General features: G+C 37.6%; 1 protein-coding gene across 5 annotated transcripts in view; it reads left to right on the top strand.

Annotated features, from left to right (window-relative positions):
* vps13c (vacuolar protein sorting 13 homolog C) overlaps window positions 1-25,926 on the top strand; it is a 101,502-nt gene that overhangs the window by 58,204 nt on the left and 17,372 nt on the right. For all 5 annotated transcript variants that reach the window (XM_066647847.1, XM_066647846.1, XM_066647845.1 and 2 more), the window contains 25 exons: window positions 956-1,179; window positions 1,611-1,703; window positions 2,577-2,942; window positions 3,315-3,404; window positions 3,669-3,824; window positions 7,033-7,297; window positions 8,125-8,285; window positions 10,048-10,169; window positions 10,464-10,761; window positions 11,789-12,178; window positions 13,222-13,326; window positions 13,584-13,754; window positions 14,703-14,828; window positions 16,489-16,622; window positions 19,747-19,873; window positions 20,098-20,333; window positions 20,652-20,796; window positions 21,054-21,194; window positions 21,334-21,415; window positions 21,730-21,799; window positions 22,260-22,371; window positions 22,843-22,956; window positions 24,180-24,313; window positions 24,409-24,490; window positions 25,304-25,417. In XM_066647847.1, the coding sequence (XP_066503944.1) occupies window positions 956-1,179; window positions 1,611-1,703; window positions 2,577-2,942; window positions 3,315-3,404; window positions 3,669-3,824; window positions 7,033-7,297; window positions 8,125-8,285; window positions 10,048-10,169; window positions 10,464-10,761; window positions 11,789-12,178; window positions 13,222-13,326; window positions 13,584-13,754; window positions 14,703-14,828; window positions 16,489-16,622; window positions 19,747-19,873; window positions 20,098-20,333; window positions 20,652-20,796; window positions 21,054-21,194; window positions 21,334-21,415; window positions 21,730-21,799; window positions 22,260-22,371; window positions 22,843-22,956; window positions 24,180-24,313; window positions 24,409-24,490; window positions 25,304-25,417 (4,058 nt within the window). The remainder of the gene's footprint in view (window positions 1-955; window positions 1,180-1,610; window positions 1,704-2,576; window positions 2,943-3,314; window positions 3,405-3,668; window positions 3,825-7,032; window positions 7,298-8,124; window positions 8,286-10,047; window positions 10,170-10,463; window positions 10,762-11,788; window positions 12,179-13,221; window positions 13,327-13,583; window positions 13,755-14,702; window positions 14,829-16,488; window positions 16,623-19,746; window positions 19,874-20,097; window positions 20,334-20,651; window positions 20,797-21,053; window positions 21,195-21,333; window positions 21,416-21,729; window positions 21,800-22,259; window positions 22,372-22,842; window positions 22,957-24,179; window positions 24,314-24,408; window positions 24,491-25,303; window positions 25,418-25,926) is intronic.

Here is a 25,926-nt window from a genome sequence, read left to right as displayed (position 1 = left end):
AAGTAGCTTTTATCAGCTCAGTTCCAAGAGCTCTGATTGATTTGCTTATTTAAAAGAATGTTATAAAACAGATTTAGTTCAGACCAAGTGATATGATTGGACAAGAGGCATTAAATGAATGCTAATATAGGCTTGTAACAGCAACTATACATGTAACAAATCTACTTTAAATGTGTGGTCCATTTAGTGTCAATTAAGCAATATCACACGAGAGGGAGTTTTAAAGGGGGTTTTTACAGCCTCAGCAGCTACCTCGGACTTTGGATAATTTAATTTAATCATAATACAGGTGTGTTTGTGTGTGTGTGTGTGTGTGTGTGTGTGTGTGTGTGTGTGTGTGTGTGTGTATATATATATATATATATATATATATATATATATATATATATATATATATATGTTTATGTATATGTATATATATATATGTTTATATGCTGCTTGGCGACAGTCCAGTCCTAGTCTGGTTTTGAAACTAGTTGTGTTTACAGAGCCAAATTAAAGATTAAATAAACAAACAAATTATAATTTGCTGTCACTTTTTACTGCCAACATAAATGGTCTTTGTAGTGCTGGTTATATTAATGCAATATCACACTCAAGGTCAAATACTGAATATCAGCATGGCTGTGATTGTCTTATGTACTCATGCCTGTGGCTGCTAAGCTGATGTTCAGTAGCATCATTATATCTTGTGTAATATTGCTTAATTATTGGTCTATTTGCATGGAAAATAATTTTTATGTGTTTCCCTGCATGGTTCTATAAATGCCTGCATGTTTGAAAGTCATTTATAGAACCAAGTGGACATGTGCCAAAAAGTTCAGGTTGAAAATTAATTTTGTTAATCTAAAATCTAAATATGTTTCTCTCTTCTGTATTACTCAACTCATTCTTCTGAAATTGTACTGTGATTCAAACCTGATTTTCCCAAAGCAATGTTTCCTGGTATTTGTAGTCCCCACTCAGAGGACCAAGTTACGAGCTGTGGTGGTGGACCCCGAGGTGGTGTTTGTGGCGAACCTAATGAAGGCAGATGCTCCTGCTCTGGTGGCTTCTTTCCAGTGTGACTTCAGTCTGACCTCCAAAGAGATGACTCAGGAAATGAAGGCCAATGTGAAGAACCTCAAAGTTCTGGCTTGCCCCTTCATCAGGAACAAGGAAAACAAGGCTGTTACCACGGTAGCTAACCGCTGTTTACTGTTGTAAGAATTACAAGGTGCATGACTATAAGTGTATGGCTTTAAATTAGAGATGGGATGATTAGTATTTTTAAAGAACTAATCCAAACATAGACCCCAAACATGGCTTAAAATAGTTTATCAACAAATGTTTCAACATGCTCACTGGAACTAGGCCAGTTGTGCTCTTTAAATGTACATTACATTCTCTTTTCCAGAAGGAGAAGTGAATATTAGTTATCTTTCATTATAGAAATAATATAAGTCCTGGAAATGAAAGGAGGCATATGAAATTAATACAGTTTTAAAATCTACAATTATAATAGAATAAGGTACAATTATGTTCTCTAATTAAAGTAAACTGAACTGGATGGATGTTGTTGTATGTTAATGAATTGTCATTGTATTGCGGCATTTCTGTTTTTGCATCAGGTGCTGAGACCATGTTCTGTGCTTCTTGAAACCAAAATGCAGGCCAATGTCCCTCTTATGGGCTCTGTGATTGTAGAGGAAGTCATTGTAAAAGTGAGTGATGGTGCATTTTGTTCCGATTTTTTTTAGATTAGCAGAATCTGGAGTGAATGTTTATCAAAATAAATTTGTCGTAATGTTGTATCAGGTTTTAAAACAGATTTTTTTTAAATGGTCAATTGTCAAATATAATCAATAAATATGAAAATATTCTATTTCTATTCTATAAATATTATACTACTTTTGAGAAAGAATTTATTCTTAAAAAATCCCTCACCTAAAATAATTATTTTTCAACATAAAATGTGCCACACTTATTTGCAGGCCTGGATTTACTACTTGGTACACACTGTTTTGTTCTTTACAAAATTTCTTCAGATAATTTCCTCAGGTGCTCTTCTGTGCGTTTTTTGGTAACTGGTATATTTTGAAGGGCAGCACGGTGGCGCAGCAGGTAGTGTCGCACTCACACAACTTCAGGGCCCTGGAAGTTGTGGATTGAAATCCCGCCATAGCCATAAGTGTGAGAACACCTCACACCCTGTAGAAATCTTACACAGTCTCAAGAGAATACTTTAAAATATGTTCCTAGTCCTTAAGAGTCCTGGGGGCTGGACCTCTGGGAGAGCAATCAGCCCAGTGATTCCTACATGAAAGCTATCCCAAACAAATCCAGGTTCTACAACGCCGTTTCCAAAAATTTGAGATGCTGTGCAAAAAGTCATTAAAAGCAGAATGTAGTGTTGTGCAAAACTTTTTAAACTATTTTTTTAAACTTTTTTTTTAAACTATTTAATTGATAATACTACAAAGACTACATTACAAATTTTGAACCTGAGAATATTTTTCTTTTTCAGTATATACACATTTTTGAATTTGAATCCAACATATATATATATCATATTTCTGCCTCTTTTTTTTCCTCAGGTCTCTCCCATCATTCTCAACACCGTTCTGACAATCACCGCAGCCATGTCCCCTAAGCCTAAGGAGGAGACATCCAGTCAGAAGCCAGATGAGCTGAACATGCTTTGGGCAGTGAAGAACGTCTATTCCTGCAGTTACTGGTTTCTGGGTGTTGAAACTGCGGCAGAGGTGACAGAAAGCTTCCGTGAAATAGACAGCAGTAAAGAAGGCGAGAGCTTCAAAGCAGAGATCAAGGTGGTGCAAGTGACTTTGGAGTCTGGCCAAGGTCACCGGACCATCCCTTTACTTTTGGCAGAATCATCATTCAGCGGATTTGCAAGAAACTGGTCATCTCTGCTCAGTGTGTCTGCAGATATGACCCTGGAGGTGAGAGTACAGAGCATCTTTGCACGCTCTCAGCTCATGTGCTTTCCACAGTGTTTCCTGATCCATCATTTCCTGCACACTTCCCATGTACGTTAAATCAAACCCATCTGACAAGCCAGTTCGGAGGCTCACCCATTCGTTGTAGGTGATTTGGACAGTATACAGCAGGCAGCGATACACTTTGATTGTGTTTCTGTGGCTTGTGCTTGTCACTCATCTGTGAGTTTGGACTACACAGGATTATCCATTGTCTGACATGCTGTTTTTATTACATAATCTTAGTCACTATATCTGTGAGCGATCTTAATGTTTTATTTAGTCTTTGTTTGCTGTAAACTGGAGAGGTTTACTCTGTTGTGTGTTGTGTTATAGGTGAACTACTTTAATGAGACTTATGCTGTGTGGGAACCCCTTATAGAAAGAGTGGACAATGGCAGACGCAGATGGAACCTCACAGTAGAGGTTTGTTTATTTTGGTGATAAGCCACTATTAGCATGTTAAATCAATTTAAAAGCTGGTCTAATCAACTCAAATAAATATCAACACTAGTATTGTCATTAGAGCTAGGATTGACAAAAAACCCTTCTGCTTATTCCAAACTTGAGTGACTCTTATGTTAAAAAGAAGTAGCAATTTATTAATAAATGATTGCCTCCTGACTTGAATACATTTTTAAGCAGCATTATATCAGTACAAATTTAATTTTTGTGTTGTTTTTTTTGTAGATAAAAAATAACCCTGTACGGGATAAAAGCCCTGTTCCTGGTGATGATTTTACTGTGCTGCCTGATGCTTGTACAGCTGTCAACATTTGCTCCAAAGACACAATGAATATTACACTATCCAAGTGCTGTCTGAATGTCTTCCAAAATCTTGCACAGGTACACACACACACACACACACACACACACATTATAATATGCGTATTATGTATTAACACAATAGAATATATTAATAGTTGCATTATATGAAATGCTTGTAATTTACCATCTGGAGAAAAGACTTGTATCTCCATTAAGTCAAACATTCACTGCACAATTCAATAATATTACAATGAAATTACAACAATATTAAGTCACATCAGACTATAACTGATTTCCATCGTTGTTAAGAATAACATGGCTTATGATTGTAGCAGCACAGATTAATTCATAAAACAGAATGAATTACAGAAACAAACAGAACAAAACACAGTTAATTGATAAATCTGAAAAAGCAATAAAGAGTACTTAAAGTATCACACCACACTCACCCTAATAACTGATATAGATGGTTATGAAAAATATAATGAATAATTATAATGAGTCATATAATCCAGTATTAGTAGATCTAATGGATCATATTCATGTCAATTAATTAATTTACTGTATTCTGTACCAAAATAGACTTTCTTATAGATCATTGTTATTCTCTGTAGGTGCATGTTCACAGTTTTCTTACTATTGCTCAGTGTCTCAAGTTCAAAAGAAATACAGAAATAAATGTAACATGGAGAGGTTAACATACACTGGCAATGAGAGGGATGGCTTGCCTTATCTGAACCTCAGTGGTGGGATGTAATTGGACTTCTGTGCTAGTTACAGATTGCCCCTTAAGAAACACCAGGCTATTCATAAGGGTACTTCCACCACAGCACGTTGGGTCAAATGACTTGTGGTCACACGGGTGGGGATGGGGGTTGGGGGGGGGGGGCAAATGTAACTGTCCATAATCATTTCAACTATCACCTCTTATTGCCTCTTACTGATACATTCCAAGAACCGGACGAGGATAGCAGTGGTGAAAAAACCCATCATCTGGAATAAGAAGGATATTTGAGCTTAGCTGGCTCTGGGAACTCCTGATTTTGTGGATGGATACCAGCAGAAAAAAAAACCTATTGCTTTAGCAGTTTCACAAACTAAATATATAGCATGGGAGAGGCTTAGAGAGGCTAGGGAGAATGATTTCCGGTTGGCCTCAAAGCGGTTCTGGAAAACATTCCGACAGGAGAGGAAAGAGGAACCAAGCTGTGCTCAGCAAGGAGGGTGAAACTCTGAACATGACTGAGGATATTGTCAAAAAGTTTGAAGGAGCACTTTGCAGACCTCCGAAACCCAAGAGACATGCATGAGGTGGGGCCAAAACGTCTGAGGTGTCAAATTCAATTTTCTTGGCCAAAGTCACTGAGGTAGTTGGACATCTCTGCAGTGGGAAGGCCCCTGGATTGGATGAGATTTGCCCAGAATTGCTGAAGCCCCTCTATACTTGGCAGCTCTCTTGGCTACAACATGACTCTACAATGTGAACAGTGCCTGGGGTGGTTCCCATATTTAAAAAAGGGGACTGGAGTGTGTGTGTGTGTGTGTGTGTGTGTGTGTGTGTGTCAGTTACCAGGGTTTTATACTTATCTGGCTTCCTGGGGAAAGCCTATGCCAGTGTAATCAAAAGGAGAATCCATCTACCCTCGGATTCAGGAGTAGTTTTTTTCTTTTTTTCAACTGGGGCCACTGATATGAGCCATTTGATTCTTTTACTCTCTCATGTGAGTTCTGTTTGCATCTACTGCTTTAACCAAGTATTGTTTACTGTGGGTGCTGGGCTCTGTCAGGGTTGTGCCTCATCTGCATTTCTGCCTTGGTATTCATAGACAGGGTGGAATATCATAACAAGGGACAGGAGGACTTCTGCCTGGGGACTTGGGTTCTAGCATTTCTGCTGTTTTCAGATCATGTCCTGCTGGCTTCTTTGTGCATGCCTCCAGCATGCGACTAAGTTGTTGGCAGCCAAATGTAAAACAATTACTATGCGGATCAGCACCTCCAAATCTGAGGCCATGGTTATATCCATCCCAAAAAACGTTGGCATGATCCTCTCAGTTAGGGGTGAAAACCTTTCAAGAAAAGAGTTCAAGTATATCAGGGTCTTGTTCATGAGTGAGTGAAAGAGTGGTCATGAGCTCGAAGATAGCTTAGGTGCAGCATCTGCAGTAATGCAGGCTCTGTACCACACAGCAGTGGTAAAGAGAGAGCTGAGCTGTAAAGGTGGACTGAATGAGATCTTGGGTACAAATGGCTGAAATTACTTTTCACTAGTGGGTTGCTTGGGCAAACTCTCTGAAATTAAGCGAGCAGGTCTGCAATCCGGGAAGAGCTTGAAAAAGGACTGCTGCTTTACTTTGAGAGGGGCCACTTGAGGTGATTTAAGCAACTTGTAAGGATGCCACCTGGACACCACCTGCTAGAGGTATTACCAGGCATGGGCAACAGGGAGGAGGCCTCAAGGTAGACACAGGGTCCCTCTGGAAGGTCTGTATCTCCAGGCTGAATAGGGGATCACCAAGTATGGGCTGGTGGTAGTTGAAGGGGACAGAGTTTCCTGGACTTCTTTACTTGCCCTGTTGCCACTATGACCATGTTATGGACTAAGCAGAAAAGAGGAAGCAATGTTAAATGAGTGCAGCACGGTGGCGCAGCAGGTAGTGTTGCAGTCAAACAGCTCCAGGGACCTTAATGTGGGTTCAAATCCCACTCCGGCTGACTATCTGTGAGGAGTTTGGTGTGTTCTCCCGTGTCTGCGAGGGTTTCCTCCAGGTACTCCGGTTTTCTCCAAAAACACATGTTGGTAGGTGGATTGGCAACTCAAATGTGTCCATAGGAGTGAGTGAGTGTGTTTTGCCCTGTGAAGGACTGGCAGCCTTTCCAGGGTGTGTTCCTGCCTTGAGCCCAGTGATTCCAGGTAGGCTCCAGACCCACCGCAACCCTGAAGTGGATAAGTGGTTACAGACAATGATTGAATGAATGAATTACCTTTAGAAATCTATTTCTATATGTCCATTTGAAGCATTAAGACATAATATTGTGCTCAATTCATACCTAGATTCCTGGTTAAAATACCTGGTTACCTAAATACTAATTCAAAATTCATCATGTATCTTACACATATTAAAACACTAGCTGCTGTTTCCACTGTGTTAAAATTTCATGACAAAAGAACAATAAAAATCCTCCAGTCAAGGTTAAAAACCTTTTCCTTCTACCATGAAGTTACCATTTAGCAGATACAAGCAAGTCTGTGTTAATACCCATTTTATTTGCATTTGATTGACAGGCTTTCTCAGAGGGCACTGCCTCAACCTTTGATTATTCACTGAAGGAGAAAGCGCCGTTCACTATCCGCAATGCTCTAGGAATCCCACTGATTGTCCAGCACAGTGCTAACCTGCGCAATGCGGACTCAGGCTCCAGAAGAAAAGTGCATGAATTGGGAGTGGATGAAAGCATGGATTTGGAATATTCCATCTTTGAGTCTTCAGCACGAGGAAAACTGTCTGCCTTGCAGAGGCAGGAGAGCTGCCTTTTCAACCTCAGCATAGGTCTGTGTAAATCAATTTTAGCATGTCATTGTAGCTGAAATATTGAAGGTTCAAAGTAAAATATCACTAAGAAGTAAATATTTAGTATTAGATTAGGTTCAACTTTATTGTCATTGTGCAGAGTACAAGTACAGGGCCAATGAAATGTAGTTAGCATCTAACCTGAAGTGCAATATATAACATTATTTACATTTACATATTACATTATTTTTCCTATAAAGTACAACTCACATCGGATTGCTTTGTAGACCTTGTATTCACCAGTGTTTCATAAAGCTATGTGTTTCATATTATTTTAAAGAGCTGTTTCATAACTTTAAGGAGAATCTATGAAGAAAATGGCTGCTCTTTTACATTGGGGGGACAGGTGCCGTTGAATTCTAGGGGTATCAGTCACTGATTTCACATGGACAAGTTTATGAAATGGTTCACTGTATCATAAAATCTCAAAGTTGATTTGATAATCGTGGTACCTTTATTTACAATTCACAAATTTAATTGCAAGAATTCTGTTTACAGAATAATAGAGAATAGATAAGAAAGACTGCTAAATTTTTGTGAATATTTTTATAAACAATTTAGATCAGCCAATGCCTCCTTGCATAGAACACCACTCTCTCATCCGGACATAATTTAACATCTCATTGTTGGGAAGAAACCTCATCTGCATTGTTGTTGTTTTTTGTTTTTTATATTTTGATATAATATTAAAACAATAGCTGCAATTTTTATGTAAAAGATCACAAACTAAACTTTATTTTAGATAAGTTTGAAGTGTATTTGTGTTAGTTTTTGACAGTATGAAGACTGTCTAAATGTCTTTGCAGTGCCCAAAGGCTACAGTGAAATCTCCAACATACCAGTGGATAGGCCTGGCCGCAGACTTTATAACGTGAGAAACCCCATGCAAGAGGACGCTGTGTCTGTATTGCTGCAGATCAATGCCTCAGAGGGAAACAAAGTTATCACTGTGCGATCCCCTTTACAGGTGAGTCCCTTCAGCTAAACAATTACTCTCTGTGTTGATATTGTTATTAGTATTTTACCAAGCCTGAAATAAATGGGTAGGTTATCTTGAATTAACAACACACCCCACTACAAAATGTGTATCTTAACCATCTTACTTTTTAAATAATCTTAAATCTAATCAATATTCCTTCTGTTTCTCTTTTTAAGACTGTTATAAGAATTTAAAGCCCAGTTTTTTTTATATATATTAACTGGTTTTATGTCAATTAATGAAGTAAAATTTTCACTAAATTGTCAGATAATTATGCTCATTTTAAAGTTAAAAATATCTAGAAATACTAAAATAATATTGGAATTCCGTCCTATTCATCCTGTTTAGAATTGTGATGTGCAAATCCTATTTTCAGCCCTAAGGACTTCGTTAAAGTATGCCCTTTGATGATGTTTAATTACATCATTGAAGGATTAGCAAAAGTGGCAAAAGGGGTCAAGTGCTCAAGGGGTCTTTGATTTGAGAGAAGAATTGGGACACACCTTCGCGCACCTTCAGCTGTGTACATCACTACTGCTTCAACACAACTCACTGTGGTTTGCACACAAGCTGGACTTTAAGAGTGATTTTCTAGATGCTTGAAAAAAGTGTTTAAAGATGATTTTCCATAATATATATGGAGGTGTTTATTTGACCCACAAGACTTTAATTTTCTGCTCTATATTTTACAAAAATAAAAGTGAGCTTATCTCTCCCAGTAACACACTCCAGTACACTGGACAGATCTGACTATTGGCAGTTTATCTGCACGACTATTTTTTATTGCACCACCTCATACCCTCTTGTGAAATACTTACTGATGCTTATCAGTAGACGCAGCAGGTACTGTCACAGTCACACAGCTCCAGGGACTGTCTGTGAGGAGTTTGGTGTGTTCTCCCCGTGTCCAAGTGGGTTTCCTCCGGGTGCTCAGGTTTCCACAGTCCAAAAACACATGTTGGTAGGTGGATTAGCTACTCAGAAGTGTGTGTGTGTGTGTGTCACCTGCGCCAGGGTGTGTTCCTGCCTCGCACCCAATGATTCCGGGTAGGCTCCAGACCCACTGTGACCCTTTATATATATATATATATATATATATATATATATATATATATATAAGTTGATTTATTTCAGTAATTCCATTCAAAAAGTTAAACATGTATATTATACTCATTCATTACACACAGACTGATAATTATAACAGACAACTAATGAAAACTAAAATCTATGGGGTATTGTGAAGAGGAAGATGAAATACACTAGACCCAACAATGCAGAAGAGCTGAAGGCTACTATCAGAGCAACCAGGGCTCTCATAACAGCTGAGCAGAGCCACAGACTGATCGACTCCATGCCACACCGCATTGCTGCAGTAATTCGGGCAAAAAGAGCCCCAATTAAGTATTGAGTGCTGTACATGCTGTACATACTTTTCATGTTCATACTTTTCAGTTGGCCAGCATTTTTTAAATATTTTTTGTATTGGTCTTAAGTAGTATTCTAATTTTCTGAGATACTTAAAAATACTTCCCACAACCACCACCATTATTCTGACTAATGTATGTATGCTCCGTGACACTGCAACTTGTTTCAGAATCAGTAAGGTTCCTAGAGCTCAGGTTATAGAAAATGATCACCTATAAATTGTTCTGTCCTATGTAGATTCTATATTTCCATCATCTCAAGTGTTCAGTCCTTCAATGTAGCAAGTTGTCCATTTATTAAAAATAATAATATTAATCTTTTACAGATTAAAAATCATTTTTCAGTGCCTTTTGCTATTCTGAAGTACACAAGAGAGCTGGGAGGGCTGGTGAATATTGGCATAGCTGAACCAGAAAAAGAGTCTCATGTCACATTGGACTCCTACAGGTGTGGTTTTAGTGATCTTTATTGTTTAATGTACTTCTGTTAATAGTTGGACTAACAGATTAAGAATGTCTACCTTTTGTATATATTTTAATTTAGCTTAAACTGTAAATATATTTTGACATTTTTTTTTTGTTTTTTTTTTTTTTTTACTCGTCATATTAAATTGTCTTTCCATAGTGCATTAAAATGCTAACTAACCAGAATCAGACTAATTCATTGTGGTATCTAGTCCAGTATATGGTGTGCAATAAGAGCATCATAAATTTCACTATAACATTATATGTTCTGCCACAGATGTCAGTTGTTCTTGCTGCCCATTGGACTATTAGAGGGTCAGTACCGTGAGTCAACCACATGCATCGCATGGAAGGAGCAGGTTCATGTGAGTTCAGAGGTGTGTTCTGTGCTACGATGCCCAGCTCGAGAGAGCAGCTTCCTCCCACTGGTGGTCAGTACACTGGCTGTACCTGATGACCTGTGCCATATTGCCAGCCAAGGAGAGGAGGACTGGGACCCTGCTTATGTCATCCACCTGCACCCAACAGTCACTGCCCGAAACCTGCTGCCCTACTCCATACGCTACCTACTAGAGGTACAAGACACAGCCTTCATTTCACTCTTAGGTTCCATTCTTACACTATGTTAGGTTAGATATCTCAGCTGAGTCTGAATAAGTCACTTATTATTCAGATTTGTATTTAATGTTGCCAAGCAACTCACCAATAAACTTTGTGATTAAAAAATTCTATTTGGTGCAGATTTGCCAATGAGGTGCCTGTACTGTAATCTGCACCAGATTAATGAGTTAAAATGAGCTATTTTTGGGTGCCAGGTTTGTACTTAACATGTGGGCAGAATGCGTCAGAGTCGCATTTGAAACACAAATGCCTAAGCATATCAGAATTTCTACAGACACGATTCTGTCTGATGCTCATACTAAGTCAACCATCACCAATATTTCACTGCTGGTATCACTACTATACTGAGGATGATCCATTATCCAAATTACATATAAATTGGCTGGAATATTGCCCCAATAATTCCAGGAAATCTGTGTTGGCAGAATAATGGCATTCTGGCAAAACTGAATTATTGCATTCTTTATAGCTTTCCAGGCATGCCTTGTTTAGCCACCGTCAATATTAATGTTTCATCCCTAGTATGGCACTCAGAAACCTCATAGTACGCAGCTGGCGTTCCATTCCACAACTGTTCTATTTTTAGGTTCTTGCAAATATAGCTCTCTTCAAAATGGAAATTTTACAGGAGAAATCAAACGTGTTATTTCTAATCTAAGCTAATATAGAAATATTTTATTACAACCTATATAGAAGGTTAAATTGGTCAATTTTTCATGAGTGTTACACAATGCAAAGTCATTTCTCTGCACAAAATACATAGAAAAAAATGAGGTACATGTTTTTCTTTGGATAGCAATGGTATAGTGGACTGTTGCAAATTTTAGAAATGCACAGAGACTTGTTCTATTAGACTGCTTAAGCAAAATATAAACACAAAGACATAGTATATTATAATTAAACCAAACAAGCAAAAAATAAATCCTACAAAATATATCATGAACTACATAGTTCCTATAATTCCCTCTTTGTGTTTTTAAGGGTTCAGCTGAGTTCCATGAGCTACAGGAGGGCAACACTGCAGATGTTTTGAATGCATCCATCACTGGAGAGATCATGGAGCTGGTGCTCGTAAAGTACCAGGGTCGAAACTGGAACAGCCACGTGAAGATCAGTCCTGACATGCCAGAGTTCTTCCCCGTCTGTTTCACCAGTGACACCAGTGAGAAACTCACTGTGGACGTGTGTGTTCATGTTTCCCGTGTGGCTGGAAGACTGATCCTCTCTGTCTTCAGTCCCTACTGGATAATAAATAAAACCTCTCGTGTCCTGCAGTACCGTGCAGAAGACATCTACGTCAAGCATCCCTCAGACTTCAGAGATGTGATCTTGTTCTCCTTCAAGAAGAAGAACATTTTCAGCAAGAACAAAGTGAGTGAAAGTGGGGGCAAATGGGATTTAACTTGCAATTAGACATTCTAAAGGAACAATACACAACAATCTTAGTGATAGATTCAATATACAGTTGCAAGATTTAGCGTATTTGTATTGCCATCAATAAGAGCCACAATGTGTCTTTTACCCAATATCAACACAGTTCTCTTAGGTTAGTTCTCACAGGTTAGTTTGGGAAAATTTAACCCAGTAACATGGAGCTTATTGACTGCCTGTATTTTTGTTGGACCAAACAGAAGCTACCAAACATCTGTGTACAATAAAAGACCTGGACCATAATTTATGGGAAATAATTGCATTATTGGTTAAAGAAAGTAGCATTAGGTCTTTTCCTCAAATTTCTGCTTGTAAAAATGTAAACCCAGATATTTTAAGATATATTTTACCATATGACTTTGCACTACAAAGAATTTATATTCAGATAATGTACAGTATTGTGTAGAAGTCTTAGGCACCTAAGATAATTATATATATTTAAACTAATATCTTCTCAGTAAGTGTGGTGCTTGTAATATAAAAAATAATAATATAAAACAAATAAGAAATATAAGAGAATTTTATTTTTCTAAACGTAGGTGTGAGTGAGTTTGAAGAACAAAGTTTTGTTCAGATTCTTCTTGATTGCATGAATTTATTAAATCAACAGCACACATTATTAAAAATCATTATTTATTAACCGGTAAAACTAGGTATTGGTAACTTCAAATAATATGGACTGCCACGAGGAGAGATTTGGAAAAATTAAACCAACACATTCACACACAGAATATCACACTTACTGGAATAATATTATTTGCTTTTATTCTAATGTTGGATGTTATTTGTTTGTTTGTTTGTTTTATAGCAAATAAACACTTACTGCTCAGATAGCATTATAAATCTCTTAATCTCTGGTGCCTAAAATTTTGCACAGTACTGTACGTATACATTCAAACATACAAAATGTCAGATTACTGGAAAGTAGTCAGACCAAGCACCTTAAATTGTTAACTGGTGCAACATTTCTCTTTCTTCTACAGCTGCAGCTTTGTGTGTCCACTAGCTCTTGGTCAGAAGGCTTCTCTCTTGACACTGTGGGTAGTTACGGGTGTGTCCGCTGCCCAGACAAAACTATGGACTTCCTGGTGAGAATGATGGGCATAACAGTAATAAATAACTTTTGTTGTATTTGATAGCTTTGATTTGTTTAATTTCTTGTCTTGCCTATATTTTAACTATTTTAACCATCACAGATACATTTTATTCTTTTTTTATTTTAACCCTTTTTATTTTTTATTTTTTTGTAAAAAAAAATTCAACTACATTGTAAATGAGGATCACAGTCATTTTTTTTGTAAATTTATGTGACGTTATGGGATGTGCCTCTGTCTTTTCTTTTTAGGTGGGAGTCAGTATACAGATGAGCAGTTTTAACCTGACTCGTATTGTTACTATGAGTCCGTTCTACACTCTGGTGAATAAATCCTCCTTTGAGCTGGAGGTCGGGGAGGTGCAAAATGGCATCGGCAACGGCAATGTCGGTGGCAAATGGCACTATATTTCCTCCACAGAGGTATAGCGATAACACTGCAAAGAATGATGTCTTGGCAAATGAAATCATCTTCTGAATGTGAAAGTGAAATCTACTATATATGCAATTTCCATTTTGAGATTTTAAAATATTATGATAGTTTAGGTTGTTTTTTTTTTTCTCTAATATTCTACTACAGTATAGTACAATATACTACATCAATAGTAAAATGAGCAAAACTTACAATATATAGAGATATTTTCACCAAATAAAATTACTGAAAACAATTTAGAAATATCTAAAACAAACAAACAAAAAAAAATTGTCATATAACGTCAAGAATGAGAATTATTAGATAATGACTAGATATAAAGTGACATATGAAAAAGGTCATATTTTACAAATTGAAACAAGACAAACAGGTCCCTTTTAATTTATTATTTATTTGTTTTTTATTATTATTTATTTTTATTGTGGGCTGCGTAAATCGAAATAGAGTAAAACCAGCGAAAAATTCTGTTTTAGTGCTGGTTTTATGTGTTTACGAAGCACTGATGTCTGTAAATAGAAAAACACAAAGTGTCTCCATTCTATATGCTAGGTTTTCACTCGGTGCTCACAGTGGAAACAAGGTATCTGTAGGTATTTAGAAAAAGCATGAACCAAAATGGGGATATTGCTCTGTTACTGCTCCGTAGGTGAATATTATTGAATTATTGTTGCTGTAGATGGGACAGATTCTTAATTCTTATTTAAAGAAACATTCACAGAAACCAGCCATTTTAAATAGGGCTATTTAGAGTTGTGGTATGTTGATCAAACTGTGACACACCACAGGGAAATTTTATGATGATTTCAATTGCTATCATTTTTTTGTTCTTTAAAGTCATGCAGTCAAATTATTTTGAATTCCTTTTGAATGTCCTCTCAACATAAAAATGAAGTTGTGACACTAGATATATTTGAATAATGCTTGTGTGTTTGTTGCAGTGTTTGCCTTTGTGGCCAGAGTCCAGCACAGGGAAGCTGTGTGTGCGAGTGGTGGGCTCAGAATCTGCCTCAAAATCCTTCTTCTTCAACAAGCAAGATAGTGGAACTCTGTTGAGGATGGAGCAGGTAATTTTATTTTAGGTCTGAAAAAATGAATAATAACTCAACTCCTATCAAAATATCTGTAATTAGGGGAAAAGTGCTGATATAAAAATGTAAAAATATAAAAATATAAAATAATGAATATTTAACTTAATGCCACTGGACTGTGCATATTTGTGTTTGACAGCATTTGGGAAATAATGACCTGAACTTCTAAGTGTGTAGTAGGAGATGGTTGAATGTGAAGAGATGTCACAGTTTTGGATACTAAGTAATAACAGTTTATGATTTTGAAGGTTCACATACTTGTGTAGGATGTTAATAGGATTTTTACTTTCCTTAGTATTTTCAAATATTTATATGGTTACTTCTACATACATACACCCATCAACCATAACATTATGACCACCTCCTTGCTTCTACACTCACTGCTCATTCTCTCAGCTCCACTGATAACACAGGAGCACTTTGTAGTTCTACAATTACAAGCTTTAATCCACCTCTTGCTTGGCATACTTTGTTTGCCTCCTTTCACCCTGTTCTTCAATGGTAAGGAGCCCCAGAGATCCACCACAGAGCAGGTATGATTTTGGTGATATATCATTCTCAGCGCTGCAGTGATTGATGAGGTGTATGTGTGTTAGTGCGTGTTATGCTGGTACAAGTGGATCAGACACAGCAGAGCCCCTGGAGATATGTTACTCCTTCAGTGTCACTGCAGGACTGAGAATAGTCCACCAATCATCAAAAATATTCAGCCAACAGTGTCCTGTGTCCGGTGATGAAGGATTAGAGGACGACCAACCTAAACTGTATAGCAGCAGATGAGTGGACACTGTTTAAAATCTCCAGCAGCACTACTGTGTCTGATCCACTCGTAACAGCGCAACACACTTTAACATACCACTAACGTGTCAATGTCACAGCAGCGCTCTGTGGTGGTCCTGTGGGTTTCCTGACCAATGAAGAACTGGGAGAAACTGGGCAAACAAAGAATATACATGGACTTCAATTTGTAACTGTAGAACAATTAAGTTCTTCTGTAGGATCAGTGGAGCAGACAGAATGGACAATGAGTCTAAATATAAGGAGGGTGTCATAATTTTGTGGTTGATTGTTGTGTTTCATTATAATTAAGTAAGGAATAAAATTTTTGCTCTGTACTTAAGTAATTATTTTAACTGCTATATTTGTGCTTCTGCTCAGTTTGTCTTTTGATAGGTACAAGGGCAGTGTGCCAATTAAGTTTTGTCAGGGTTAACTGATAAATTCTAACTGCCATAATGCCCCTTTTATAGAATAGCATTTTGTCGCTGTCCAAATAAAAACATGCACCTTCCAAAATAGTTTACAGGAGAAAAAAAACATTTTTCCATTTCAATGGAAGTCAAAGTAAAAAGATTTTATTCCAAGTTATTTTGGAGCATTTCTATTGGTACATTCATCATAAAATTTTCACACAATGTTGAGGAAAGTTGCGGTGTTCAAATGATGTAAAAATAAAAATAAAGTAAAAATCGACAAAAATGGAGATGCATGTTTTTAATTGGACAACAATGATATAATAGTGGATAGCACAATAATTAAATATAGATATGTAAACATTTGATCTTTGTCTGAAACACGTTAGACTCACTACAAGGTTTGTTCTACCGATTGTTTTTGTCTTTTTCTCTACTCTCAGTATGGAGGCATTATAGTGGATGTAAACATCTCAGACCACTCCACTGTCATTAGCTTCACTGATTACTATGATGGAGCAGCTCCTGCTCTCCTGGTGAATCACACACCATGGGTTACTGTAATGTTCAGACAAAGGTAAGTATGCAGAAAAAAAAAAACACACGTGTGTATACACACACACACACAAATACATATTCAGAGTGGAAATCTCTTAACTGTTCCTTTTTTTTATACGGCTAATCTTGAAGACTTAAATATAATGTCAAATCAAGTCTAGAGGTGTTTCTTCAGTATAACTATATAACTTGTAATATAACATTGGAACAAATGTTGTTGTTTTTTTTTTTGGGGGGGGGGGGGGGGTGTTTCACCAGACTCATGGTACAACACAATTTAGCAGCATATTACACAGGAAATGAATAAAGTGCAAATACAGAGCATTTTCAAATAAACCAAAACTAAATGCGTATGGCAGTCACATAGCTCCAGGGACCTGGAGGTTGTGGGTTCAAGTCCCGTTGCAGGTGACTGTCTGTTTGGTGTGTTCTGCCCGTGTCCGCATGGGTTTCCTCTGGGTGCTCCAACTTCCTCCCACGGTCTAGAAAACACACGTTGGTAGGTGGATTAGCGACTCAAAAGTGTCCGTAGGTGTGACTGTGAGTGTGTTGGACTGTGAAGGATTGGTGCCCCCTGCATGGTGTATTCCTGCCTTGTGCAAAATCAAATCAAATCAAATCAAGTTTATTTATATAGCGCTTTTCACTGATGTTGTCACAATGCAGCTTCACAGAATTCCAGTAAGACAAAGATTTGACATGAAATGTAAAAACAAATGTAAAACCCTCAAGTGAGCAAGCCAGGCAGTGGCAAGGAAAAACTCCCCCAGCTGAGGAAGAAACCTTGGGAGGAACCAAGGCTCACAAGGGGTGACCCATCCTCCTCTGGTCAATCTACTGGTGATGATAGTTAGTAGTCTATGAGAACTTCAGTGTAGGGACAGCTTCAAGGCACTTGGCGGTTGCTGGAGCGTGGGCAGCTGGTCTGAAGCGTGGAGGAGGATCTCGACAGTCATCCATCAGTGTCCAGACAAACAGGTGGGCAGTTGTTTACTCGGAAAGATGTAAAGGGATGGAATTAGTTTTGAACTGTTTTGTGTTTGTAAAGTAGAAAATATGAAAATTTCCAGAGTGTGGCTAATGACTCCGGCAGATCTGACTATGACAGCTTTAACTAAAAGGAGAGAACCAGGAGGACACACAGACACGGGAGCATCCTGAAACACTGGCATCCCTCCGCTCCACCGTCAACAAACCTGAGTGATCGCGAGAAGCGGCGGGACGACAGCACCAGCGTCTCAGTTTACTATAATTCCCTGTGTCCATGGACCCCCCGGATCTGCCGCCTTTATCTATGGGGGAGTATTAGCTACCAAAAGATAAACTAAACAGATGTGTTTTTAGCCTAGATTTGAAGATTGCGACTGTGTCTGAGTCCCGAACATTTTCTGGAAGATCATTCCAGAGTCTGGGGGCTTTATAAGAAAAGGCTCTTCCCCCAGCTGAGGCCTTCTTAATTCTGGGAACAATTAAAAATCCAGTATTCTGTGATCTGAGTGAACGTGGAGGCTCATAATAGGAAATTGTATCTTGAAGATATTCAGGAGCAAGCCCATGTAAAGCTTTATATGTTAATAACAAAATTTTGTAGTCAATGTGGAATTTAACAGGCAGCCAATGAAATGATGATAAAACTGGGCTGATATGTTCAAATTTTCTAGTTTTAGTGAGGACCTTAGCTGCAGCATTTTGAAGTAGTTAAAGTTTTCTTAAATTGCTGCTGGTGCATCCTGACAGTAGTGCGTTACTAATAAAGGCATGTACTAATGTTTCTGCGTCCTGAAGGGATAAGGCATTTCTAATCTTAGCAATATTGCGAAGATGTAAAAAAGCTGTCCTAGTGATACTACCTGTGTGTTGATCAAATGATAATTCCGGGTCAATTATGACACCAAGATTTTTTGCTGCTGAACCAGGTTTAACTGGAAAGTCATCCATCCATCCATTATCTGTAACCGCTTATCCAATTTTAGGGTCACGGGGGGTCCAGAGCCTACCTGGAATCATCGGGCGCAAGGCAGGAATACACCCTGGAGGGGACGCCAGTCCTTCACAGGGCAACACAGACACACACACATTCACTCACAGCTACGGACACTTTCGAGTCGCCAATCCACCTGCAACGTGTGTTTTTGGACTGTGGGAGGAAACCGGAGCACCCGGAGGAAACCCACACGGACACGGGGAGAACACACCAACTCCTCACAGACAGTCACCCGGAGCAGGAATCGAACCCACAACCTCCAGGTTTCTGGAGCTGTGTGACTGCGACACTACCTGCTGCGCCACCGTGCCACCCCACTGGAAAGTCAGCTAGATTTAAAATTAAATCTGATAATTTATTTCTTTCCACTTTTGGACCCAAAAGCAGGACCTCTGTTTTGTTGCTGTTTAGAAGGAGGAAGTTACGCAACAGCCAGCCTTTCACGTCTTTTACACAGTCCTCTATTTTCTTTAATCTGTGTTTGTCATCGGGCTTGGCTGAAATATACAATTGTGTGTCGTCTGCGTAACAGTGAAAGTTAATGTCATGGTTTCTTATAACTGTGCCTAGCGGTAACATGTATAATGTAAATAATAATGGTCCTAAAATAGAGCCTTGTGGAATTCCAAATCTTACTTTAGAATAATTTGAATTTAGATTGTTTACTTTTACGAATTGATAACGTTCCGTTAAGTAAGATTTGAACCAAAATGATTCCAGGTAGGTTCTGGACCCACCGCGACCCTGAACTGGATAAGCGGTTACAGATAATGAATGAATTAATGTGTATGGCTATTAATGCACAGCATGATAAACACACTACACAATAAATATATATGATCATTATTACATAGGATAATAAATACAATAGACCATAAAAACACTAGACAATAAATACACATAACAATTAATTCACATTACAGCGAGCACAATTGTCAGGCAAGAAACTATTTTAAAAAAATGTAAGGAGAAAAATAGATAAGACAGCAAGTATGTATACATAAACACACACACACACACACACACACACACACACACACGTAGGTGTAAATGTGTGTGGTGTCAGCATAAAAATAGAAGAACCTCTCCAAATTACAGCTGTTTGAGTCTTGTCTCTCATCTCCTTTTATTGCTTGTATGTTTGTGTGCTATGGCACAGTGGCTGTGAGGCGTCTTGGGAACTAAAGCCTGGAGAAGCCCAGAGATTCGCATGGGATGACCCAGCAGGGGTGCGGAAACTGTGTTGGACGTGTCATGTTCACAGCGGAGAAGTGGACCTGATTAAGGTAAGAGCATAGTAGTGCTACATTCTTGTCCAAAAAAGGAAAAGCGAAGATTTTACAAGACTGTGACAGCTGGACCATTAAAAATGTGGGCGAAATTTCAAAACACAATAAAAAAAAACAGGGTTTTTAGGACATCTCAGTAAAGAATATAGCAGAGATGTTTTTCAGTAATATATATTTATATGTGCTAATCGATATTTTACATGTTTTCTTGTAATTTGTAGGATGAGTGTGGGCAGTTTGCATATGATGGCCTGGCTCAGGTCCACTGGGTGTCGTTTCTGGATGGACGTCAGCGTGTGCTGCTCTTCACTGAAGATTTAGCCGTTGTGACCAAAGCTCGACAAGCAGAGGAGCTGGAGCAGTTTCAGCAGGAAGTCAACATCTCTTTGCAGAACCTTGGCCTTTCCCTCATCAATAACAACAACAGAAATGAGATTGCATACGTGGGCATCACAAGGTGAAGAAATGTGTTCACATAGAGGCTTAAAATAAGTTATTAGACATACCTGATTGAATGAGGAGTAATGATAAACAGGTGCAATCAATAGGATTATTAGGAACTTACTGGAGAAATAAGCCATTTTCTGCAGTGACTTAATTTGTCAAGCTTTGATCATTTTTGTGGTAAACAATATGACCTTTAAAATCATCTAACAGACATGCAGGTACAACAGAGTGAAATGGACGTATTAAAACAAGTGCCAGTGATAATAAATGACTGCAATTACAATGATAATTTGGCTTTGTATATGAACTTTATTTTATTTCCTTCTAGTTCGGGTGTGGTTTGGGAGATGAGACCAAAGAACCGCTGGAAGTCATTCAACCGAAAAAATATCGGTCTTTTGGAGAAAGCTTATCAGAACCACATCACTGGCAAGACTGAACCAGGTTGGGTCAAACTGGAAACAGGACTTGAGGTGAGAAATTAGACAAGTCAGCAAGCTTCTACAGAACCCTAATAACTTGGTCAGACTGTAGCTGTGCATTTTTAACATAGACTTACTAATGTGAATCTGTTTGGGGGAACAAAGTGCCCTTTTTGCCATTCAGATCTCAGAAAATTGGCCCTGTTCAAATTGGATATGCAGAAAACTTGTATTTGCTGTGACTATATTTTTTGTATTGAAAAATGTGATTTTTGAATTTTCAGTAGTGTTATATTTCTGCTAATCAGGTGAACTTTGCAAAGACGCCCATGCTGATGAGGCACCCATACTCATGCCCCATCCGGAGAAACTTCCTGGCTGGAATTCATGTGGAGCTGAAGCAGTCCCCACACCAGAGGAGTCTCAGAGCTCAGCTCCATTGGCTGCAGGTAACACACAGAACAAATTACATCTTCTCTTTGTGAATGTGCCTTACACTTTGTTGCATAAAATCCTATAAGACAACTTAAATCTTTTTTTTAAATAAAGACATGAGTATGTGTATTATTTTATCTGTGTCTATTGCAGGTAGATAACCAGTTAAAAGGAGCCATATTCCCCATTGTCTTTCACCCTGTCCCTCCTCCAAAATCAATTGCTCTGGACTCAGGTATGACCCAGCAGGTTTCTTGCGTGTGCGTGTGTGGAACCAAGCTTTGTATCTCCATTTTAGATGTTTTGGTTTTGACCCAACTTGACAATACTAGCAGCCCTTTACACTGTAACAAACTCCCTCAACAAACTGATAAATAGAAAAGTCAAAAATGACTTGAAAATTGCACATAAACATGGGTTTTTCCTTCTTCTGTAAAACTGATTTATTTGAAGATATATGATGTTGTTCTGGCAGCTACAACACGTGACTTAAAAAGCTCAAGCTGTAACACTAGGGGTGCCTAAATATGTGAATTTTTATTATTTCAGAGCCAAAACCATTTATTGATGTCAGCATCATCACAAGATTCAATGAACACAGCCAAGTGATGCAGTTTAAGTAAGTCATACCGAGTCATGCACCTCTAGAAGTATTATGCAGTTGTACTTTCAGAAATAACCTTGCATTTACACTGTAATGGAACAATAAGTAATTGTTGTTTTTGACATGTATTCAGACACAATATTCATAAAATTAATCAGTTTTATTTTCCATTTTAAAATGAAACTCATATGTGATGAAGAGTAAAATGACTTTGTGGTACCTGAATTAACCAGTTTATGCTCTACAGTGAGGGAACCCCCATATTTAATAAAATGTTTAGTACAGAATCCTTGTCACATCCAGGCCGCCAGGTATCTATATAATGGTTATTTAATAGCATGAAGAAGAAAAAGTGGAAAAACTGACTGATTGTTCTTTTATGTTATATGTCTTACAGACATGGGCCAGATCTGTAATGAATCGTAAAAGAATGTCTGAATTTGTGTGTGTGTGTGTGTGTGTCTATCTGAAAAAGGTACTTCATGGTGCTGGTGCAGGAGATGGCAGTAAAGATTGATCAGGGATTTTTAGGAGAGATTCTTGCTCTTTTTACTCCTCCCGGTGATTCTCAAGCAGACAAACAAAAGGTAATAGGGAGTGTGAAAGATTTGTTTTGCACTTGTGTTGCACTACATACAATTATCCCTAAGTAAAAAGAGCTGCTGGGTATTAGAGATGGAAAGTAACTATCTGCTCCAGTAAGGAAAGGGTTAAGAGAATGACACATAAAAGCCATTTCAGCATTATAGTTGGACTGGGATGGAGCAGACAGGGACACATTAGAAATAAAGATTATTTCTTAACAGTCTAGATTCTTCTTATTATTACTCTGTTTGCTAGTGAAAATATTTTTTGTCAAAGGAATAAGAATCTCTCAGTAGATATGACTTAAAAGAAGCAAAGAAAAAATATATATATTGAAAAATAACGCATAATTAATTTACATCTTTTCAACAATCATACCATAGAAAATCTTAGATGTACGTTTAAGAATTTTTTTTTATATATAACTGTTTGAATGTGTGTATATATTTGACTATAATTGTATTTCTGCACAGACTAAACTGATAGAAAGGGATCTGGAGGCACTGCAGGCTCAGCTGATGGAGAGCACCTTTACAGACACTTCAGGCCTCAGCTTCTTCGAGCACTTCCACATCTCCCCCATTAAGGTGATACATAGTGATTTCCTGGATGTTATTCCTATTCAGTATTGTAGGCTTTAAATATGAATGAAAGGGCACGTTCAGTATTCAAATTACTGAATTACATTCAGTAATTTCAGTGCTCTTTGAGAAAATTTTGTGCAATTCCAGTTATTTTAACTGCTAATACTTAGTGTTACAGCATATGTGTTTCACTTCTCACAATTAATATGCTGATAATTCCCAATTCGGACAGGATCAAATATCCTGGAGCTCATTTGTCTTTCTCTCTCCTCCTCTGTGTGTAAAAACCAGTAGATAATTCAGCCTTTGATTTTTCTCACTCAGCTCTCATCTGATAATATATCCTGGATTATGATCCTGAATTGAAATCTCCATGATTTTCAGTGTTTTTTGGTTAAAAAAAATAATGCAGCTCAGTAGATTACGCATGCCCAAGGCCAATTTGAATATTGAGCATTTCAAAAATATTAAATTAAATTCAGCCTGGATAATAACTGAATGCTCACTGGTACAAACAAGACAGTGAAGAAGCTCTTCCACCAAAACAGCTGGGCCCTGAATATGTATTCATATTTTTATTATAATTAGTATTAGTGTTGCTGATTAATATGAATTGAATATATACTGAATATAAGCAATATAAATTAATATAAATATAGGGATTTTTAGTGGTTTTATGCATAATAAACACATACAATTATGTGTAAAAAATACTAATTATAATAAAAACAGTAATACATATTCAGGGCTAATAAATAACATTTATGTTTTGTCAAATGTAAATCGGAATATATTCTATGATTTTTAATATTTATGTGTGTATTATTTTATATGTATTATTTTCTTTATATTAGTCTGAGGAAACATTAATAGGTAGGCTGTTGAGCCTGTACTATGTGGTCACCAGCTCACTCCAAAAGAAGACACTGAAGAGTTAAACCAATCTTCGTTTGTTATGTCCGGCCACTTTATTTGTGTCCTCCTCCCTCTCGAAGATAACTTGGAGGATGTGGTTAAAACTCTGCATTTCTGTCTGTATGGTGTTTTAAGAATTCTCACTGCTTTTATCTCTGGCCAGCTACTAACACAGCAAACAGCATGCCTCACACAAAAAAGCAAAGAAGAGCCATTACTTATTTCTATGTTCCAAAATAAGGTGCATAAAGCAGGTGGTTTTAATGATGGCAGATCTGTGTGTGTGTCTGTGTCTGTCTGTGTGTGTGTAGTTGCATTTGAGTCTTTCTCTTGGCTCCAGTGGGGATGAACCTGAGGAGGGAGACATGGTTGCTGTCCAGTCACTCAACCTTCTTCTTAAAAGCATTGGAGCAACTCTTACAGATGTCGATGATCTAATATTTAAGTGAGTATGATGGACATTTTATGCACATAAGACTTGGTAAACCTACGCATTGATCAAGTGACAGAAGGTGCCTATTGTGCTTTTTTTCTTTCTAGACTTGCTTACTTTGAAGTGAAGTATCAGTTCTACCGCAGAGAGAAGCTGATGTGGGCTGTGATTAAACACTACACAGAGCAGGTCAGCAAAATTATAATTTTTATTTATTTATTTAATTCTTTTTTTTACCCTTAACCAACACATACATTGCTGTGGGTTCATGATGATGAGTTTTGTGTTTAGACATTTTTAATTAAATTGTAAATGTTTCATTGGTTTATTCTTTACAGAAAGAAAAGGTCTGGCACAGTGTGAAAGTCAACTGCTTTTTCTATATTTTAAAAAGCAACAAAAACATACAGTAATAGGAAACAAGTATTAGGAGAAAATTACATTAAAAAGTTTTAAAAGGGTTTATTTTCTTAAATAATTAAACAAACAAAATCCCTAATTATATAATTAATCAGATAACTTGATCACAATAATTAGTGGGCGGCACTGTGGCGCAGCATGTAGTGTTACAATCACACAGCTCCAGCATTTATGGTAATATTTACCATATATGGTATCATTTTATACAAACACCACGTTTCTTGAGAAGATAAATAAATTATTTTTAATAATAATAAAAATAAGCTTAGGAGCCTAAAATTTTGCACAGTACTGTAAACTAAATTTTTAAATATATATCAATACATAAATAAATAAATAAAGACCCTACGTAATTCTTGTGTCTTGTTAGGTAATAAAATACAGCATTCCAGTTTTCTAATTATCTTTTTTTTTTCTTTGCCCTCACATTCTTGTACATTGATCCCCCTTGAAAACATCATCTTAGCTAAGGAACAGAAGAGAGGGAAATAATAAGTTATTGTAACCTGTTTCACCTTCAAATTCCATCCAATTAAATGCTATTTTGTTATTTTTTATTGCTGTGTTTTGCACTCTGTTCAGTTCCTGAAGCAGATGTATGTGCTGGTCCTGGGGCTTGATGTGTTAGGGAATCCCTTCGGACTGATCCGAGGCCTCTCAGAAGGAGTAGAGGCCTTCTTCTATGAGCCCTTTCAGGTTTGGGATACTAAGTATTCATCTTTTCACTAGTTTTTGTCTGTCCCGCTATTTACATCATATTCCAGAGAGTCTGTTTCTTAGTGTAAACTTACAGTTAAGAAAAGCTGTAGGGTAGCCAAAAATAAAGCTCATCTCACTAGCCTTGTGATATTTACATTTTTAGAGTTTATGATGCTGCTAGTATTTAGTGTTATTCCATGCAAAAATGCAACCGCCCCCCCCCCCCCCCCCCCGCCCCCCCAAAACAAACAAAAAAAAAACTTGTAGAAAACTGTCCCAACATTCCCACAGAGGCAAGCTCCATGAATATATTTAAATGACAACTTCCTTTATTGAGCTTATAATTGCGCTTATATTTACAATCAAGCTTTTATTGTTTGTTTGGTTATTTATTTATTTATCCATGTAAAAAATGAGAATGTCACCCTGTGAAGGACTGGCGCCCCCTTCAAGGTGTGTTTCCACCTTGTGCCCAGTGATTCCTTGTAGGCTCCGGACCCACCACG

This window comes from Hoplias malabaricus, chromosome 16, assembly GCF_029633855.1.
Source record: "Hoplias malabaricus isolate fHopMal1 chromosome 16, fHopMal1.hap1, whole genome shotgun sequence".
NCBI classification, from domain to species: Eukaryota; Metazoa; Chordata; class Actinopteri; order Characiformes; family Erythrinidae; genus Hoplias; species Hoplias malabaricus.
Note: the sequence above shows the minus strand (reverse complement) of the source record. Positions and strands in the feature narration are given on the sequence as shown.